This window comes from Labrus bergylta, chromosome 10 (assembly GCF_963930695.1).
Source record: "Labrus bergylta chromosome 10, fLabBer1.1, whole genome shotgun sequence".
NCBI lineage: Eukaryota > Metazoa > Chordata > Actinopteri > Labriformes > Labridae > Labrus > Labrus bergylta.
This window is the reverse complement of record NC_089204.1, coordinates 5,902,766-5,920,323: the sequence shown is the minus strand read 5'-3', so window position 1 is coordinate 5,920,323 and position 17,558 is coordinate 5,902,766. Positions and strand designations below refer to the sequence as shown.

At 39.2% G+C, this 17,558-nt stretch overlaps 1 protein-coding gene across 1 annotated transcript in view; it reads right to left on the bottom strand.

Moving 5' to 3' along the window:
• The window catches only part of LOC109989515 (cilia- and flagella-associated protein 46), a 72,145-nt gene that overhangs the window by 10,977 nt on the left and 43,610 nt on the right, over positions 1–17,558 (bottom strand). Inside the window, exons 39-50 of the mRNA XM_065959773.1 lie at positions 16,138–16,276; positions 14,273–14,473; positions 12,662–12,850; positions 10,002–10,124; positions 8,689–8,871; positions 8,282–8,455; positions 7,404–7,501; positions 7,021–7,094; positions 6,268–6,455; positions 5,927–6,033; positions 3,520–3,590; positions 2,914–3,075 (exon numbers count right to left, since the gene is read on the bottom strand). Coding sequence (XP_065815845.1) covers positions 2,914–3,075; positions 3,520–3,590; positions 5,927–6,033; positions 6,268–6,455; positions 7,021–7,094; positions 7,404–7,501; positions 8,282–8,455; positions 8,689–8,871; positions 10,002–10,124; positions 12,662–12,850; positions 14,273–14,473; positions 16,138–16,276 — 1,709 coding nt within the window. The remainder of the gene's footprint in view (positions 1–2,913; positions 3,076–3,519; positions 3,591–5,926; positions 6,034–6,267; positions 6,456–7,020; positions 7,095–7,403; positions 7,502–8,281; positions 8,456–8,688; positions 8,872–10,001; positions 10,125–12,661; positions 12,851–14,272; positions 14,474–16,137; positions 16,277–17,558) is intronic.

Below are 17,558 nucleotides of genomic sequence, written 5' to 3'. Positions count from 1 at the left end.
GTTAGCTATATCACTTCAAGTGTCTCCTACTCCAACTTTAAGTTTTCTTTTTATAAAACTTAAACTCTCTCTTGACAAGGTCTGTATCCAACACTGGCGTTACAGCAGTATGAATCTTCAGCATCATTGAATGTAGGCTGTGTGATGCTGTTCACTCTGAATTGCCGCAGCAGGCACAGCAGAATGGACACAGTTAATGGACATTCACTTTAGCAAAGCTGGCCTCTGTGTTCACGGATGTCCGCATGAACTTCTGCATGCCAGCAGGATATGAAATGACCTTTCTATCCTGAACAAATTCCATTTCTACGGTTGGCTAACTGCAGTTGAAACCTGGGCGTCGAGATGCTTTCACAAGGGTAAGCCATTACTTACTGAAATACGATGAGGAATTATTTGAGGCAAACATCCCACTGTTTGAACTGAAGAAAAATCCCACTTAGTTAAGACTGCGTGATCTCATTTCTTACTGCGAGAACCCTGTTGTTTCTTATTTATCTATGACTGCAGAAGAGCCACATTCAAAAGAAATACAAAGGGCTTCTTTCATAATTAGTCACAAACGTGTTGATTCTTTACCTGTAACCCTCAATGTCCAAAAAATCTCTGGTGCAATATAAAGCAGACAAATACTTCCCGAAGACGAGTGAGAATCAGGTGATTTATAACTGAAGATTATTTCAATCTTGTTTTTGTTTTTGTTGTTGCCTGAAGTGTTATAAAAAGCAAGATGTCTCTAGAGTTTTTACAAGGCAATTTTCAAAACAAAACAGACTTAAAAATAAAAAATATGTTTCAGCACTTTGAAAGTAATGGCACAATGCTGTTTTTGATCAGTTTCATCTTCAATAGAAATACAGCGTCTACATCCGCAGTTTTTGCTTTATTGTAATGTCATTATAAAATGCTTTTTATCCATTAACGCAGGACAACTTTATGGACCTTATTAAATCTGTGCCGTAACTGTTTCCGCCCCACGTGTGATTAGCATCTAATATAACACCTGTTGAGTGAGGTAAGGTAATGACGTCATCCACAAACGCACTACGCAAAGACGTGGGAAACAGATTAGCCACAAATAGCTCTATCAATTATAGTTTTTTGTTTGGCTCGACTAAAACAGGATGATGCATTCATAGAAAGAACAAACAACAAAGGTGTCTTAGAATCGAACAAAGAAAACTGGGTAAGTGAGAGAGTGCATGATTTAATGAATCCTTCTTTGGCTTATTAAAAAAGTATTAGTACTGAAGCAGTAAAAATTGTGACTGTTCAATTAGAGCAGCACTAAAAGGCTGAAGTGATGTGGAGCAGGATTTCTCCTGATAGATAGTTTTTCAGACATGTACAACATCATGTGAAGTCACTTGTACTTCCTTATTGTAACAGGTTTCTAATAATACCTGTGTTATATAAAGCACTGCATTAGTCATGTCTGTTGTTAACAACGTTAACACAAGACAATCTTTTTCTACATGCATGTGCACACGTGTGTCTCAGTGAACATCTTAGTGTTGTAGTCAAGACCACACTAACCGAGACCAAGACATAGCAGAGACCAGTGCTCAGAGACAAAGACAAGACCAAGACCATAAATATCAATGAAAAATCATCAACTTGTGTGCAGGGGGTGTGTCACTCATTTGGACTATAGGCTAACACCGGGAAGATTGCGGTTGTAACAGCGGGAAAAAAATCTAACTACAAATTAATTTAAGTTATTTGTTCTTTTAGAAAGTAGACAGTAATGACTTGTAAAAATAGCCGATCAGTGGTGGTCTGGACTGGTCTTGATTTAAAATCCGGAATCCACTCAGTCTGAGACCAAGACAAGACCGAGTAAAAATGCTTTCGATTCCAGGACGAGACCTTCAAAAAGTGGTCTTGAGACCAAGATATATCTCGAGTACTACAACACTAGAACATCTGAATCTTTTGTTCAACAAGATAGTCAATGAGGTTACCTAAAGCACTCTGTGCAAACAAAGCGGCTTTCTTTGTAACTTTTAAAGTTCCACTACTGTTAAAAATACTGAAATCAAATATCTGAATGTATGCATATTCTGTACTTAACTGATGACAGTAAAATGGTTAAATGATATGAATACATACACACAATCACAGTCACAATCACAGCTTTGTGTTGTTCTTCCTGTGGGTTTAAAACATCATCATGTCTGTGTTTATAATGTTAGTGTTGTAGTACTCAAGTTACAAGGAGTAACTTATAAGGAGTTACAGTCTAAGTGAGTGACACGCCCCCTACAAACAAGATGGTGATTTTGTATTGCTATTTATGATCTTGGTCTTGTCTCGGTCTCGGAGCACTCTGGTCTCGTGCTTGTCTTGGTCTTGGTAAGTGTGGTCTTGACTACAATGCTATGTATCATCCTTTGCCAAGAACTGTGTCTGGTTTAATGGTTTTGCTTCTTCCAACTGCACGAGGCTGTTTGATGACCTGTGAGCTAGGATCAGATGTGGCTTTTTTGCCACAGACAGGTGTACAGAATGCTGTAATAACTAAATTAAGAAGAAGATATGTAAAAAGTCTGTAAAATAAGTAACATCCAAACATCTTTTTAAATACTTTAAAATACTACTCAAGTTTGGATAAACTGTGTCCAAAATAGTCAGGAGAATCTCAGCGTTGAAAGACTTTTACAAAACTAGGATCACAGGAATTTCAAGATGAAGTTGAGTGTAATGTTTTATTTTTGCATTCAGCTGATTCACTTGATGTGAATCCCATTGCCCAGAGTGAATTTCAGTCAATGCATTGGTTGTCTGTAAAAGAGTCATGTGAAAAACCTGCTTCGCTTTAGGTACCATAACATTTGCATGTTCATGGGAATGATAGGAAAACCTGACACATTCTTTGCAAACCTATTTTTAAACGTGTGTGCATGCAGGTACCTTTCTGTGGTTCCTCTCTGCTCAGGCGGCTGTGGAGGAGCTGCAGGGAGAAGTCTCTGGACACAGAGGTCAGGCCGTCCTCCTGCAGGATGGGCAGGGCTTCAAGCGGCAACTCCAGCAACATTCTGTCTGCCAGCAACACCACATACTGCTCGGGTTCTGCTGGTGATTTGGCCGTGCACACACAAAAAATAACTTTTTGAATGCATAAATCATAATCTATTTCAGGAGACTCTTTAGGATGTGACTTTACAACAATCTTTATGGAACTTATCTCCATGTATGAAACCCATAATGTCTACCTGGCACAAAGTGATTGTTGAAACAGCCCTTTTTAAAACAGTTTAGTGGCACTATTATTCTCACGACTTCATATTAGAGGTAGGTCTACATGTGTTACTCAACGTGTGTCACATTTAACACGTATACAGCTACAACAGAGGCCTGAGGGGAACGAGCAGCAGCCTGCTGAATAGAAACCTGCTGATGGGATGCCAGTAAACAGATGTTGGAATAGTGCTTCATGTGATACACAATGAAGATAACCACCAGGCCCTGAGGGTGTCACAGACAATCAAGCTCACATCCAACTCTCGCCTCCTTTACCTGCACTCTCCTTCTCCTCTTTATCTTTGGTTTTGGTTGTCTCAGGGACAGGAAGTGATGCAGCCTGGCGCCTGAGGGACGAGAGGACAGGAGAGGATCAGCAGGGTTACGTGTTGTCTGACAAGTCCAAAAATAGGGTGAGATAGTGTAAGATGTGACACAATATAGACACCGATGCTTTTTTGTGATTTGCTGCAACAACACAGAGGGACAAAAAACTGATGTACCAACATCAACAGAGAAACCAGTCTCATCATGACTTCCCCCACATGGACATTTGTACAAATGATAGCAGTTACATTTTCATGTGAATCTATCAAAGATCTCTCCTTTAAGCTAAGAAAACTCATTGAAATGAGGATACCAAGTGAACACAATTTCCATGAGGATATGCTCTTGTTGTTTCACACTTCAATGTGTGCATTAAATGTAAATAAATTCATGATGAGAAAAGCAGTATAGCGTGTAATACCAACCCAACATCTGTCTGTTTGTTCCAGGGCTGCAGAGTTTAGGTCTTTGTTTTTTTTTAAGAAGAAACTCTATCCGCTTCATTTGTCACTAAACCAAGTGTAACTGTCCTATCTAATGTAAAAGGAGAGTCAGCCAATAAAGACAAGGACATTTGAGGATCAAATCTTGCCAGAAACGTCCCTAAGAAATACAGTTTATGTTCTACTCAATGTTACCAGATACAACAACATTTTGAGGGTTCCCCTTACTATCTATCACACATCAAGGACCAACTCTTCAGCTTCAACTGTATGAAACATAGATGTAGTCTCAGAGACGTCACCCATTGGTTGCTGAAGAGAAGTTTTGAAGCCCATCAAAGGTGGCCGCCAACTTATTTGAAAAAGTTAAATTAGTCAACCTAAATGTTAAACAGTGACGAAACAGGCAAGCGTAAGATTAGATTGATTGTGTCTATTGTAATTATGAAAATGTATGAATAACTTTTAGGTTTAAAAAATGAGTTAAAAAAAAAAAATGCTCCTTGTGTAGTTTTTACCAATAAAGAAAAGAGATAATGACACCAAATTCAGTTTTCATACCAGGCTGTAAACACGTTTGTTGGGTATTTGAATAAGGGATCTAATGTAGATTTTAGAGTCAGCTGTGTTTGGGGACAACTCAGACTCTTTCTTGCTCATGAGTTATTAGTTTTAGAGCTACACCATCTTTTAAAGCTTCAATATGGAAAATAATTGCCTAAAAATGATTTGAATCGATCGCACAAAAACATTTATACACTCTGATGATGTGTGTGTGTGTGTGTGTGTGTGTGTGTGTGTGTGTGTGTTAGAGCTAGGCAATTAATCGAAAATTAATCGAAACCCGCATTCAGAACCTCTAACCGATGTAATCTTGCCCATGTCAATTATTTTGATTATTTTCAGGGCAGAGGCACATGGGAGCGATGTCCGTCATTTGGACACATTTTGTCTTTGGGGAGACGACACCGCACAAAAAAAGTCCAAGGTAAACACTGGGGAAAAACTTAATTTCTACTTTATAACTACAGTGTGTCTTTTTCATTTCAAGCGATGCTTTGAGTTCAGTTCGAAATATTCAATAAATAACCTCAAAATAGTTAATCAGATATGCACTCTGTCATCAGAAAACATATCCCAGCTTTAATAGTTGAGCATGTTCACTGTAGAGAACTCGTCAGTGAACGATGAGGGCAAAAAGAAAAATAATCGTTCATTCAATTTGTAATCAAGGTAAAATGTTCAATTAATAGTGATAAATCAATTAATATTGATTTGAGGTCATATCACCCAGCCCTAGTGTGTGTCTGTGTATATTTTTATGTAGGTGTGTGTTTTTGTGTGTGTGTGTGTGTGTGTGTGTGTGTGTGTGTGTGTGTGTGTGTGTGTGTGTGTGTGTGTGTGTGTGTGTGTATATATGTGTGTGTGTGTGTGTTTGTGCGTGTGCAGGCATGTGTGTGTTTGTTTTGGACTGGTGTTTGTATGGATGCGTATGTGAATATGTAGATGTGTAGACATATCTATTGCCAGGTTTGTGTGATATATGTACAGTATATGTGGGATCTATATCTGCATCATGGATGTGTATAAGAAATACTCTCAGTGTTTTTATACATTTACCTCACTGCTCTTTAATGATAGTAATTGTCAACAATGCACCTTAAATGATTTCCGTATACACATAACACTCAGTCACTGTTCTCTCTGCGTGTACACAGTTCTTTTCATATTTAACTTTCCCTGAATTATTTATATTTTTTTTATTGATCCCTTTTTTTGGAATATGTACTTTTTTTTGTTTGTTTAGCGTCTTGAGCCAGATGCAACAGATTTTCGTTGTACTGTGTTCCTGTCTGGTCTAGAGTCTGAATGACAATACAGGAAACTTGAATCTTGAAGAGTAAGAACTTTACCTGAAGCAAGAGAAGTCAAACTGAGTGAGAAGTGGCTTCAAGTAGTCTTCCATGCCTTGTACAAGGTCTCTGAAGTGAGGGGTCAATATTTGCTCTGATGCAGGTTTCTGTGTATGGGAATAAGAAAGAGAGCTTTGAGTAGCTGTGGTGCTGTTTTTATTGGTCTATGTTATTTTGTGCACACATGTTTTTCAGCAGCACAACGCCTGGATGTAAAACTCAGCGGTCCCAAGACTCCTTAGTGAACGTGGCAGACACATGAGATGGTAATGAATGCAGCTGAGTGAAGTTATTTATGAGGCTTGCAGTGGGTAATGTTAATGGAGTGATAGAGGACGTACACAGGAAAAAACATGATGCTCCTCAGAAATCTCCAGCACTTCTTCTCCAGCGTGCCAAGTCTGCCGGCAGGTTTCCTTGAAGAAGGCCAGTCTGGTCTCCTGGCCAAAGGATTGAGTCTGCTCCCTCAAAGCCAGCAGAGCCCGCGGGCAGACAGAAACTTTGGCCACCCTGGAGCATGTCAGTGTACCTGCAACAAAACAGAATTGACAAATAATCAAACCCGTAAGCTCACTGACACAGACACAGGCCTGTAATTGGTCCCTGTGAGCCCCACCCCCTCCTCCTTCTGTAAGATCTCCTGCTCTCTTCTTCTTTCGCATCATGTTTTTCCTCACAGTTGTTGTCCTTATTCTTTGGCAAGAAGTGCAGAGTCCTTTTTTTTCTCACCAAACCTACAGCTTCTTATGTCAGAGTAGTCCCTGGAAAGGTCATGTGAGCAGCTGATGCAGTATTTTAATGGCCTGTGACCACTTGTGAAGGCAGCTGTTCCTGGCCAAGCCAGTCACGAAGAGTAAAAAAAAAACAGCTGATTGGTTTGACATGATACCCTTTCCTTCTCTCCTTGTGTTAGTTGCCCTGTAGGTAAATGTTACGATCAAATCCTACATTATTTTTATCTACATTTAGATTCTGTAAAGAATGATACATGCAGCATCATATTGAAGATATTGAAGAAAAAATATGCAGTGTAATAAAACGTCCGACAGGTTTTTGTGTTGTGAGCATTAGTTTAAAAATTGAAAGTCTCAAACCTGCAGCCTGTGAGGTCTTTCCCTTTAGATTTGGAGTTTCAGCCAGCTCATAGAAAGCTCCATAAAGTTCTAAACTGAAAACAAAAAAAGACAAACACTCACAAAAAATAAATAATTTTTTAACAAGTTAATTCAAAAAACAACAGCTTAAAACTATAGAGCAATTAACAATTACTCTCTGTTCAACAACACACAACTGAATTATGAGACCTCTAGTGGCAGCTCTGGCATATTGCAGGCCCCTTCTGTTTCAGATATGTAGTCTAAACCTTTTTGATTTGTGTGACCTGAAGTAATGGACTCACATACCACAAACAGTAGAGTGACAAAGAGATAAGGAGAGAATTTACAGCGTGGATAAGCAAGAGAGAAAAGGGAAATACCCGTCTGAAGAGTGCTGAAGCAGCAGGATTTTCAGGTTTGGTGGAAGCTCTGCGAGGATGTTTAGGTGGCTGGTATTGATGCTGAGGTGGCTGAAAGTCTGCAAACCAGAAAAGGCGTTTCAAGATCAAATCTTAAATTGTATATTTTATTGAATATAAATGAATATACACAGCATATATATTGAATTTGTTCATCTTAATTGACAATATTAATCAGCAGGAAAGGTAGAAGGCTGGTCTTCAAAGTTTGATATGAGAACATAAAAAACACAACAAAGGTCGTCTAAAATCAAAATATATAGTCTCCAACTGAAGTTACAACCAAACTAATATCCCTTTCTAAAAAAGACCACAAATACAAATGCTTATAAATATTAATAGATAATGATGTTTTCATAACTTTAAACATATCCAACAAGAAGAGGACATTTCAGTATAAATACAGCCATCATTTATAAGATGTTTTGAATTAAACATAATATTATCAAATTGTCACTGCTAGTATAGGTTAAATTGCACAATAATAAACATTACTAAGTTAATCAGATAACCAGTTACTCGACTTATTAAGTCAAATATTGTTTTTATTGTCTAAATTCAAATGTTTTTTTGTAAACACTTTGGTCTCTTATCGGGCACTTTCAGGTAACATCTGGACGCTCACAGTCCTCCCTCACAGCAGACACTGTACTCGTTGATGTCACTTAAAAACCTTTGCGTTTGTTTGCAGGTCCAGTTCTCTGTAATTTTGTAAACCTGCATTACATTCAGAGCAAAAGTCATAACAGCACAACCAAGTGTCCCCCATCAAGGGAGTTTAGCGAACTCAACGTGACAGCCTCCATAAATCATGAGTGGGGGGTCTGGCGACCCGGTACCTTGGAGAGGCTGTTCAGGGAGTCCTCTACTCCCTTCAGCATGCTGCTGGGCCTCTCCTCCTGAGAGAGGAGCAGTTTTCTGTGAAGACTGAGGAGAGCAGAGAGCTGGGACTCACTGGTGCCAGAACAAGCGGAACTTAGGACGTGAGCCATCGTAGCAACAGTGCAGCAGCTCTGGGAATACAACAGAAGATGGATGCAGCAGCTGTTGGTAGACGTGGGAATAATAGCAGGTGATGATAACCTGAAGAGTGCTATTAAGAAAGCAAAGATGATGCAGAGGCATCATCTTCCAGAGTTTGTGAGCCTCCTGCATGGTGTCCTGAATGCAGTTTGTCAGTGCCTCATGCATTGTGCTGTATGTAGAACGTCTACAGTGTACATGTGCATAAATTAGATCTACATACCTGAAACAGAGCAAGGTATTGACCCGACACTGCAGGGTCAGACTGCCCATGATACTCCACCATGTTTAAAGAGGCTTCAGACAGGATGGAGGAGGGCAGCTTGTGTTTGAGACAAAGGCTGGTGGCCTCAGTCAGTGCCTTACTGGCCTGTGCTAACAGCTGCTGGGCTCTACGCCTCCTCCGCTGTTAACAAGACATCGAAGAAACACACACAAACACAAATGCATGCAGATGAATATCCTTACACACTGTTTGTTACATTACAGTAAACGGATGCAACACTTTTTGTGTGAGTTACAACCCTGTAGAAACATCGTACAGTAAATCTCTATCTCCCATGTGTTTCTGACTAGGGATGAAAAACAAAAAGGGTCCTGTCAATCTATATAATGAAAGTGTTTTCAATAAAATGTATATCTCAGTAGACAGAAATGTTCCCAAACTAGAGAGGGGCTTTATCAAAAGAAAGAGAAACTTTATGGAAATATTCAGAAACTTTCTGAAACTATGCAAAGGGGAAAATATTTTATTCCTAGGAAGCATAGATGACCTGACTTCGAGATCGTCTGCAGACTGGAAAAAGCTTTTCCCTCTCTTTGTCTTTGTTTTCTCATCTTGAAATGCTGAGCCTCTTCATTTGCTCAGTCAATCTCAGCGTGCTTTCTGTGTGTTTGACCTGACTGAGTTTGTGTATGATGATGTGGGAGGGACAAACAGTCCTCACTTTCCTGTTATGTTTACTGTTTATATTGAAGCCATTACCATTCAAACTGCTTGTGCACCAAAGGAAATTATATATAATCCAGGAAACATGAAATGGCCTCGTTTTTTAAATATAAACAGCTAAACACTGCTTGAAATCAAGCTTTTTTTGTCATTAATATTCCTGTATGTTGGGATGCTGGTAGCCTAGTGGTTAATGCACACCCCATATGCAGAGGCTGTAGTCTTCCAAGCGGGCGGCCCGGGTTCAAATCCGACCTGTGGCTCTTTTCTTGCATGTCATTACCCGCTCTCTCGCTCCCTGATTTCTGACTATCCGCTGTCCTGTCTCTAAAAGAAAGGCATAAGAAGCCCCAAAATAAACCTTTAAAAAAAAGATTCCTTTATTTGGCCCCCATGTAACACTGCAGCATGTTTGACGAGGACAGTAGATATCTCCTCTCTCTATCAGTTATGAAAGTCTCTATCACTCTAAGAACTATGCAGAGACACAGATTATCCTCTGAGGGGATTGAAATAGACTTCAGTATAAAGACCTGAGATTAGACATGAGTCTGAAGTTTTAGGGTCACTTGTCAGGAGGTATGTACCTGCAGCTCAGCACTTTTGGCAGAGGTCGCCCTCGGTTCTCTCCGGCCTGACTGTCTGTCGTTCTCTTCCTCTGAATTCTCCTCCTCCACTGAAGCAGCGTGAGGGTCAGACCAGGTTCCTTCCTGCATAAAGTTGGTTCAAGATCACAGAGAAAAAGGTTGTGATTAGTATAAAATCCCCTCATGACCACAAACCACGCAGACTCAATTTAAGTAAGTGGACATCCATGTCTCTAATCCTTATCAACTTTTCACCCTGTGGAGCAACTTTTTCCAGGTAAGTCAAATCCTCTCAGATTTATTTAGCTTACCATCATAAAGTAGCAGTTTGTTCAAGGCTTAGGTGAGTTCTTTTTGGTACCAACATTACTGCAGGTACAGAATATACAGGCTGGAGTAGTTAATTAAAAAGAACCAATGCAAAGTTACAGATTAAACATTTAGTTTTTACTTTTGAAATTTAATCACAAGCAACTAGAGATGTTAGAAAACACAATATATCACAGCCGCTGCAAATCTGTGTATTTGGCCTGAATGATTAAACAACCATCATATCTCCTGAGTAGGTATTGGATGTTTGCAGGGTTCCCACTCTTTTCCAGAGATCATTTTCCAGGACTTTTCCAGCGATGATTGAGCTGGTATGACAGTCCGTGATCGCGCCACACCAATATAAAGTGTAGTCTTCAACAAGGCTAATCACACCCACTGTGAGCTACCGCTAGAAAGGTATGTTCCATTGTTTACCCTTAATGCAGTATTGCATTTGAAGAGACAATGCTAGCAAAGTAAAAGGACTGCTAGCCAGTTTTGCCAATTGGCATTTATCAAACGTATGAAATAGTTGTATTTCACTCCCACTTTTGTCAGGCACAAAGTTATAGCAGAACACAGTCCTGGAAGTGAGACAGCAGCTAGGTTAGCAAGAAAGACCGACTAGAGAGAGAGGTTCAGTGCACGTCATCAATAACGTTCACTAACTACTGTTAATGTGCTGACCTCAAACTGAGGAGAAAACACAAGTCTACCTGATAGTTGTTGCTAGTTGCTACAATTCACTCTCATCGTGTTTTTTTCTCTTTTTGTGAAGGATCTTTTGGCTCCATCCTCTCAACTAAATTGTAAATAAATATCCACTTTTGACACAAGGGGGAGGCGGAGCCATTACTTTATCTATAGACTTCCATTCAATCTGTGTTGTGGATTAATGTAAAAAATCGCTACTTTTATTAACGTGTGGCGGTGAAAATGTCCAACCCTGTAGGAGAGTGATGGAATAATTTTCCAGGACAACACGTGATTTTCCAGGACATTTAACTTTTTCTGTAATTTTCCAGGTGTTTTCCAGTACTGGAAAATTAGTCAACCGTTTTCCAGGTTTTCCAGGACGAGTGGGAACCCTGTGATCAGTCAGGTCTTCAACAAACAATCATAATTACCATCAGCACATGTTGGGACACCAGGAGAAAAGTGAGAGTCAGAGGTGGTTTCAAACTACACATGAAGCAACCACCAGGGTTGGGATAACAGTTGTTGTTCATGCATGAAGAGACACATTTCAAACGTGAGTCAAATAATTGATCTTTTTATTCAACGGCAATAGTTCAAATAGGAATAGAATTCCATATATTTAAAAAATCCAGTTAAAAAGTAATAATTCAGAAAACGTATCACACTACATCAATGATATTTTTGTCCCTTGGTGATTTAAGGTTTTCATGTTTGGTGTAAATAAGTTCGACAGCTTATTATTTTATTTTTTTTTTTTTGAGAAAAAACTAATAATGGATTTAATAATTTCTGCAAGCTTAAAGCATATGTACATTTCTGCTGGTATGGCCACAAGTTGGTATACGTTAAGCGACTGGGTTGCTATAGTGACATCATTAGGACCATGAGCTTCCATAACAGTTGAAAATTTGGCCCTATGTGCAAAAGTTAATTTTAACACATTGGAAGGAAGACTTTGGGGAAATAAAGGGACCCACAGCTGAACTACCCAGCCTCTAAATTTGCACTTAGATCAAGTAGGCTAAACTTAGTGACTTTGTGTTATAATAGATCTGATGGTGAATAATCAACAAATAAATCATGCCTCTCACAACTTTACAGTTATACCAAAATGTGTCCACAAATGTTGACATCCATCACTCTGTTCTTCTTAACAAATGTAAAACAAAAAGGCCAATCTCCTCCAACATTTGACATCAACCTCGTTGCGTTACATCTTCAGACTGTCTTCTATAAATACTGCAAAATAAATCACTGCTACGAAGCAACTATGATCCATCCAGATATAATTCTTTACAGTTCCTGATATTCCTCTGGAATTATTTTACGTAATAGTGTAAAAACTCCAGTTTCTTATCTATAATCAAGTCTTTATAAGCAACCTGTGTGTGCCAGACAGCACACTGGACTTTCACTTTTATCATTTGTATCTGGATGCTGGAGCATCTCTGCTGAGCTTGATGTTTCATGTTTAATGTTTTATGTACTTATGCACTTGATGTTTGGATTATTTACTAGTATTGTTTATGTATTTGTATGTCTCCAGCTGCAAAAAAAATGTCCCTGTGGGGACAATAAAGATACATTTGACCTTTGACCTCAGAACTGTAAACATTTTGGATTGATAAATGGACATTTGTGCTGTCTACCTGTTTGTGTCTGTCCCAGAGAGCACACACATAGAGGGGGTCCTCCTGCAGGGCCAGCAGTCTGAGGTACTTTCCCATCAGGCTCAGACAGCGAGCTCCTGTCTCCATGTTGTTAGGGGACTGAGACTGGACTGCAGCCAGCTGGCTCAGTGCCACCTGCCCAACTGTGATGCCGATACTTAACCATTCCTGGAAAAAAACACAAGGAAGTGAAGTTCAAATGAAGGTCAAATGTTTACTTACGTACTCATTTACATGTTCAGTTATTTGACAATTACTTTTAAACAGGGGAAAAGCTATTAAAGGCACAGAGGGGAAGAAGCAGTATGAGGTACCCTGGTTTAATATTTACCACACACTGACCGGTCCTATGAAGACTTAGTGAGCCAGAAGAACGACTCACAGGATAAAGCCTTTCTTCTCCTATGCATTAAAATAACATAAGCATTTTTAAACTGAGAGCTCCAGCTGATGGAGTTCAGACATCATATTTAACGATAAAAACAGAAACACAGACTTTGACTGGAGTTAGTGAAGCCTCATAAGAACATTTCCTGAAGTCTAATTAATGAGTTTTCTAATAAAAAGGCCTGTGGAGTTTATCTCTCTCACATGAAGAGATAACACATGCAAACTGGATAACGAGAAGTTATCAGTATTTTGGCAATAACACATCACAGAAAAGTAAAAAAAAAAAAAACAGAGGCGCTGCTTGTCAACAGGGAAGGCAGGCAACTGCTTGGGAAAACTGCTTTAGCAAACCTCCCTTATGGGGCCCCATCTGACAGCACTCACTCTCATTACTCTGCTTCACATGTTGTGTATTTCACAGGAATTATCTGTCTGGGAGTGAAAAAATAGCATCGGGACACGAGTAGAAACAATAATTGTTGGAAGGGCCCCTAATTCATTTTTGCCTAGTGCCCCAACAGACTCTTGAATCGCCCCTGAAAAAAACTATATAACAAAAGTAAAATGTCACCTGATGCACGCTCTGAATGTGTTGTAGTAAGTGTCGTGTTACTCTTGTCCTCATGACTTTGCTCTGGCTTCCCATTAATTTCAGAATACAGTTAAAATTCTTGTGACCTGCTTATATCAAATAACTTTTTGAAGCAGTACAACAGCAGCAGGACTCTGAGGTCTTCTGATCAGGGTCTCGCAGTAGACTTCAAAATAAAGGAAAACCATTTGCTTTTCAGGTTGTTGCTCTTAAACTTTGGGACTGTCTCAACCTGGAACTGAGAGTTTTTAAATCTGAGGACATTTTTAAAAAGCAGTTGAAGACTTGTTGAGAATTTGTTCTTGTTGAGAATTTGTTGAGACTTGCCTTTGTTTGATACGTCAGTCTGTTGTTATGTAATTAATGTCTTTTGTTGCTTTTATTGTGAAGTGCTTTGTGATGTCTCCTCTTGGAAGGGGCTAAAAATAAACTTTACTTACTCACTTTATGTAAAAAGAAAGTATTACTTATTTTGTGAAACCTTGCACTTTTCTTACTCTATGCTTTGCGGCTGAACTAAAGTACATCATTACTGTGCAGAGTAAGAGTATGACACTAACATAGATACACGCTTTCACAGGTGTGAGGTGATTGTGCACCTTTCTCACCTGTTCTAAAGAGCCAGGCTCAGGAGGGCAGCGTGTAAACTCCTCCAGTGCGATCTCAGCAGAGGTCTTCGTCTCTCGGGACACGGCTATGCGTTTCTCCTCGGCACACTGCTCCTCCAGCAAGACCAAGCTTAACTCTGTCAGATTCAGACGCAACCGCTGCAGCCTCCGAGCGGCTGCCAGAGACAGTCCGGAGCTCGGCTGAGGACAAAAGATACAATAATAAGCTCGAACATGGAATTGATTGAAGTGGCAGCACACAGCCGATATAAACATGAGACTTACTCAAGTATAGATGAATCCACAGGAAACCCCATTGGCTTATCTAATAATAGCAGACTTCAAACCTGAATCAGAAGCACCCTGTCTTGATAATTAACTTCTCAAATCAAATTAATTGGAAACTATAGTCATCAAGTGGTGAGTCAGAGTGTGATTATGAGTTTACAGGAACTATGGGGGATGTGGACAGATATTTTCAGACACTGAAGTGGGAAATTGATGTGAATAAAACAAAAAAAAAAACAAGTTTTAACAGAAGATAACAAAAAATAGAGTAAAGGAATAAAGGTTTATAAATGGGCCACATGTTTCAGGTATAACAGAAGTTTTCTCTTGTGTTTATTGCCGGTTGGATTAAGCAGAATTTAGCAGAACAGCAGCACCACCTGCTGGACGTTGCCCTACAAAACACCTGATTGAATAAAAAAGTCAATAGAAGAAAATGAAGCAGCTGCTCAATCAATCTTTCTCTTATGATTCCATCGACATGTAAATGAAAGCTGCAGCCACAGTAATACCAGGGTTAACCCTCTGATAACCTCGTCTGTGTGAGAGCTCGTACAGTCTGGATAAAATATTATTCTGACACCCGTCTGCTGCAGACAAGACAGAGAGGGAGGATTTCTCTCTTTGTGTCAGAGCATTGTGAAACACATACAAACTAAGTGTACGTTGAAATATTGTAGATATTGATGATTTTATTACTTAATTTGCCTCAATAAATAGATCCTGCTGCAATAAAAAGCAGAGGTACTGTATGGGTACATATGCAAAGTGTGTAAGATATGTAAACCATTATATTAACACGCAGCACATGCACAACAAAGCTTTTCTGTTACTTTTATTTGTTTACTTGTTTTTTTCTTGTCTGTTGTTTTCTTCTGATTGTGATTATTTCTCTGCATGAATTTCTTCAAAAATCAATAAAAATATTTAGTAGTAAATATTCAACTTATTTCCAATTATATTCCTGTTTCAGTTTGAATGTTATTGATGGGTGTGTTTCAAATAATTTCAGTTCTTTACAATGTTTACTTACAGGACGCAGATAAGGTCTAATTATTGTCATATTCTAAAAAAGTTCAATATGTTACGTTTTGATCATTTTATTCAATTTGCTTCTCTTAAACTCGCCCATAAATGTTTAAATCATCAGGCTCCTTCAGGCTCTCTGTGACCTTGTGGTTTCACTGAGACGATCAGGCTCTGTAACAAGTGGAGCGTCTAACGGAGACTGTAAGGTGACATTTTGTAAACCTTCATTTGGACAAACAGCCTTTTCTGTTCAGTGGACCAACGTGTTTCCCTGCAGAGCTCAAACTGGAAGCAGACTGGAGTCCTTTTTCTGTATTTTAAAGAACCATCTAAGGACCAGTATTGCAAACTAGCTTAGGTTATGAATGCTGTCCTGTTTAGCATCGGCTTACTTACTCCATAATTGTCCCTATAATAATCACTGTCCTCCTAACAAAGATGAAGGGTTCTTGGAAACAAATGAGGTAAAATGTCTTCCATGTTTTTTGAGAGGGCAGCATCACACTGACAGATGGATTGTAAAGGAACATTTGTAGATTTATATTCACCTCCTCATGTGAGGGGAGCAGCCTGTGAGCGTTCAGCACCACGTCCTCCTGCTCTGTTACAGCCAGCTGCATTCTGGAGAAACTGTCGAGGAGGAAGCGCCGCCTGTCCTCTGAAGAAGAAGCGTGATTGGCCAGGACTCTGGAGAGCAGAAGGGTTGAGCGTGCATAAAGACACAGAGGAAACAAAGTATGTTTAATTTTAGTGAAGAAGTAAAATTGTCAACGTTTGAAAAAGAAGAGCCCCTCTATGTGTGCTCAGGTGCCTTGACTATGATATTGATATACAGTACAGCTGCTAATGCTCATTTGCACATCCCATTGCAACTAATAGTTTGTATAGTTTACCTCGAGTAGGCCATTGTTATTTTCTTTACATTGCTTTTATGCAGACTAGTAAAATGACAATAAAGCTTTGCATTCGTACTTTGTGTTCTTATGGACAGATTTGCTTTTCTTTGGCAAATTTGGTGTGATGTTTTCATTTTCATTTGACCTTTATTTGAGCAGGAAAGAAACTCATTGAGATTAAATATCTCTTTCTCTAGAGTGTCCTGGTCGAGACAGGCAGCAGCACAGTGAACAGAGTTTCAAACAAACAACGAGCAGTATTTTTTCATAAATACAAAAGAAAAAACATGAGACATTAAAAGACACAAATAACAAATTTAAACAGCAAATGTCAAGATCTCCCACAAGCACATCACGGAGAACATCTTCAGCCAGATACAACTGCCTCCAAGTCATTTGACATCCTCTTAAAAAAAAAACATCCAATCAGAGCAAAGCGTTAAGTCTCAGCTCTATTTGTGATTTGTTCCAAGTAAAGGAAGCAGCAAACTTAAACGCCTTTTTCCTCAGTTCAGTTCTGTCTTTTGGAATAGCAATGAAATATACCTGGATCTCAAAGTTATTAAAAACCAAGGCATAGATCATTGATTTCGGTAAGAGTTGTTGTAAACCTGAAGCCAGCGTTATCCATGATGAAAATGTTTAAATAGTTGACCTGTAAACCTTGTACCTGGGACCAGCGTTCTGAAGTTTGCTGAAAAGACTCAGAGTCGACAGTTAAACTTGGACAACTGAGAATTAAATTGATGTGGAGGCTGAACTCTTTTAGTGCCTCTGAGAGCATTTTGTGTAGCGTTAATCATTCTTTTACTGAAAGTCTTTTAACATTTTCTTTTATGTGTTGCTTTGACGAGTTGTCTGTGAAGGACAAGAACAGTCTCAACCACATCGTAAAAGTCTGCTCAAAGATTACTGGGAGTCCAGCTCAAAGACTGGAGCTCCCTGTTGAAGGAACGTGTGGTCCAAAGAGCCAAAGGGATCATAAATCAACCTGGACAAACTATTTCACCTGTCTTTTCTTTAATGCCCTCTGGATGGCGCTATCTTGTCCCTCCCAGGAGAACAAACTGATA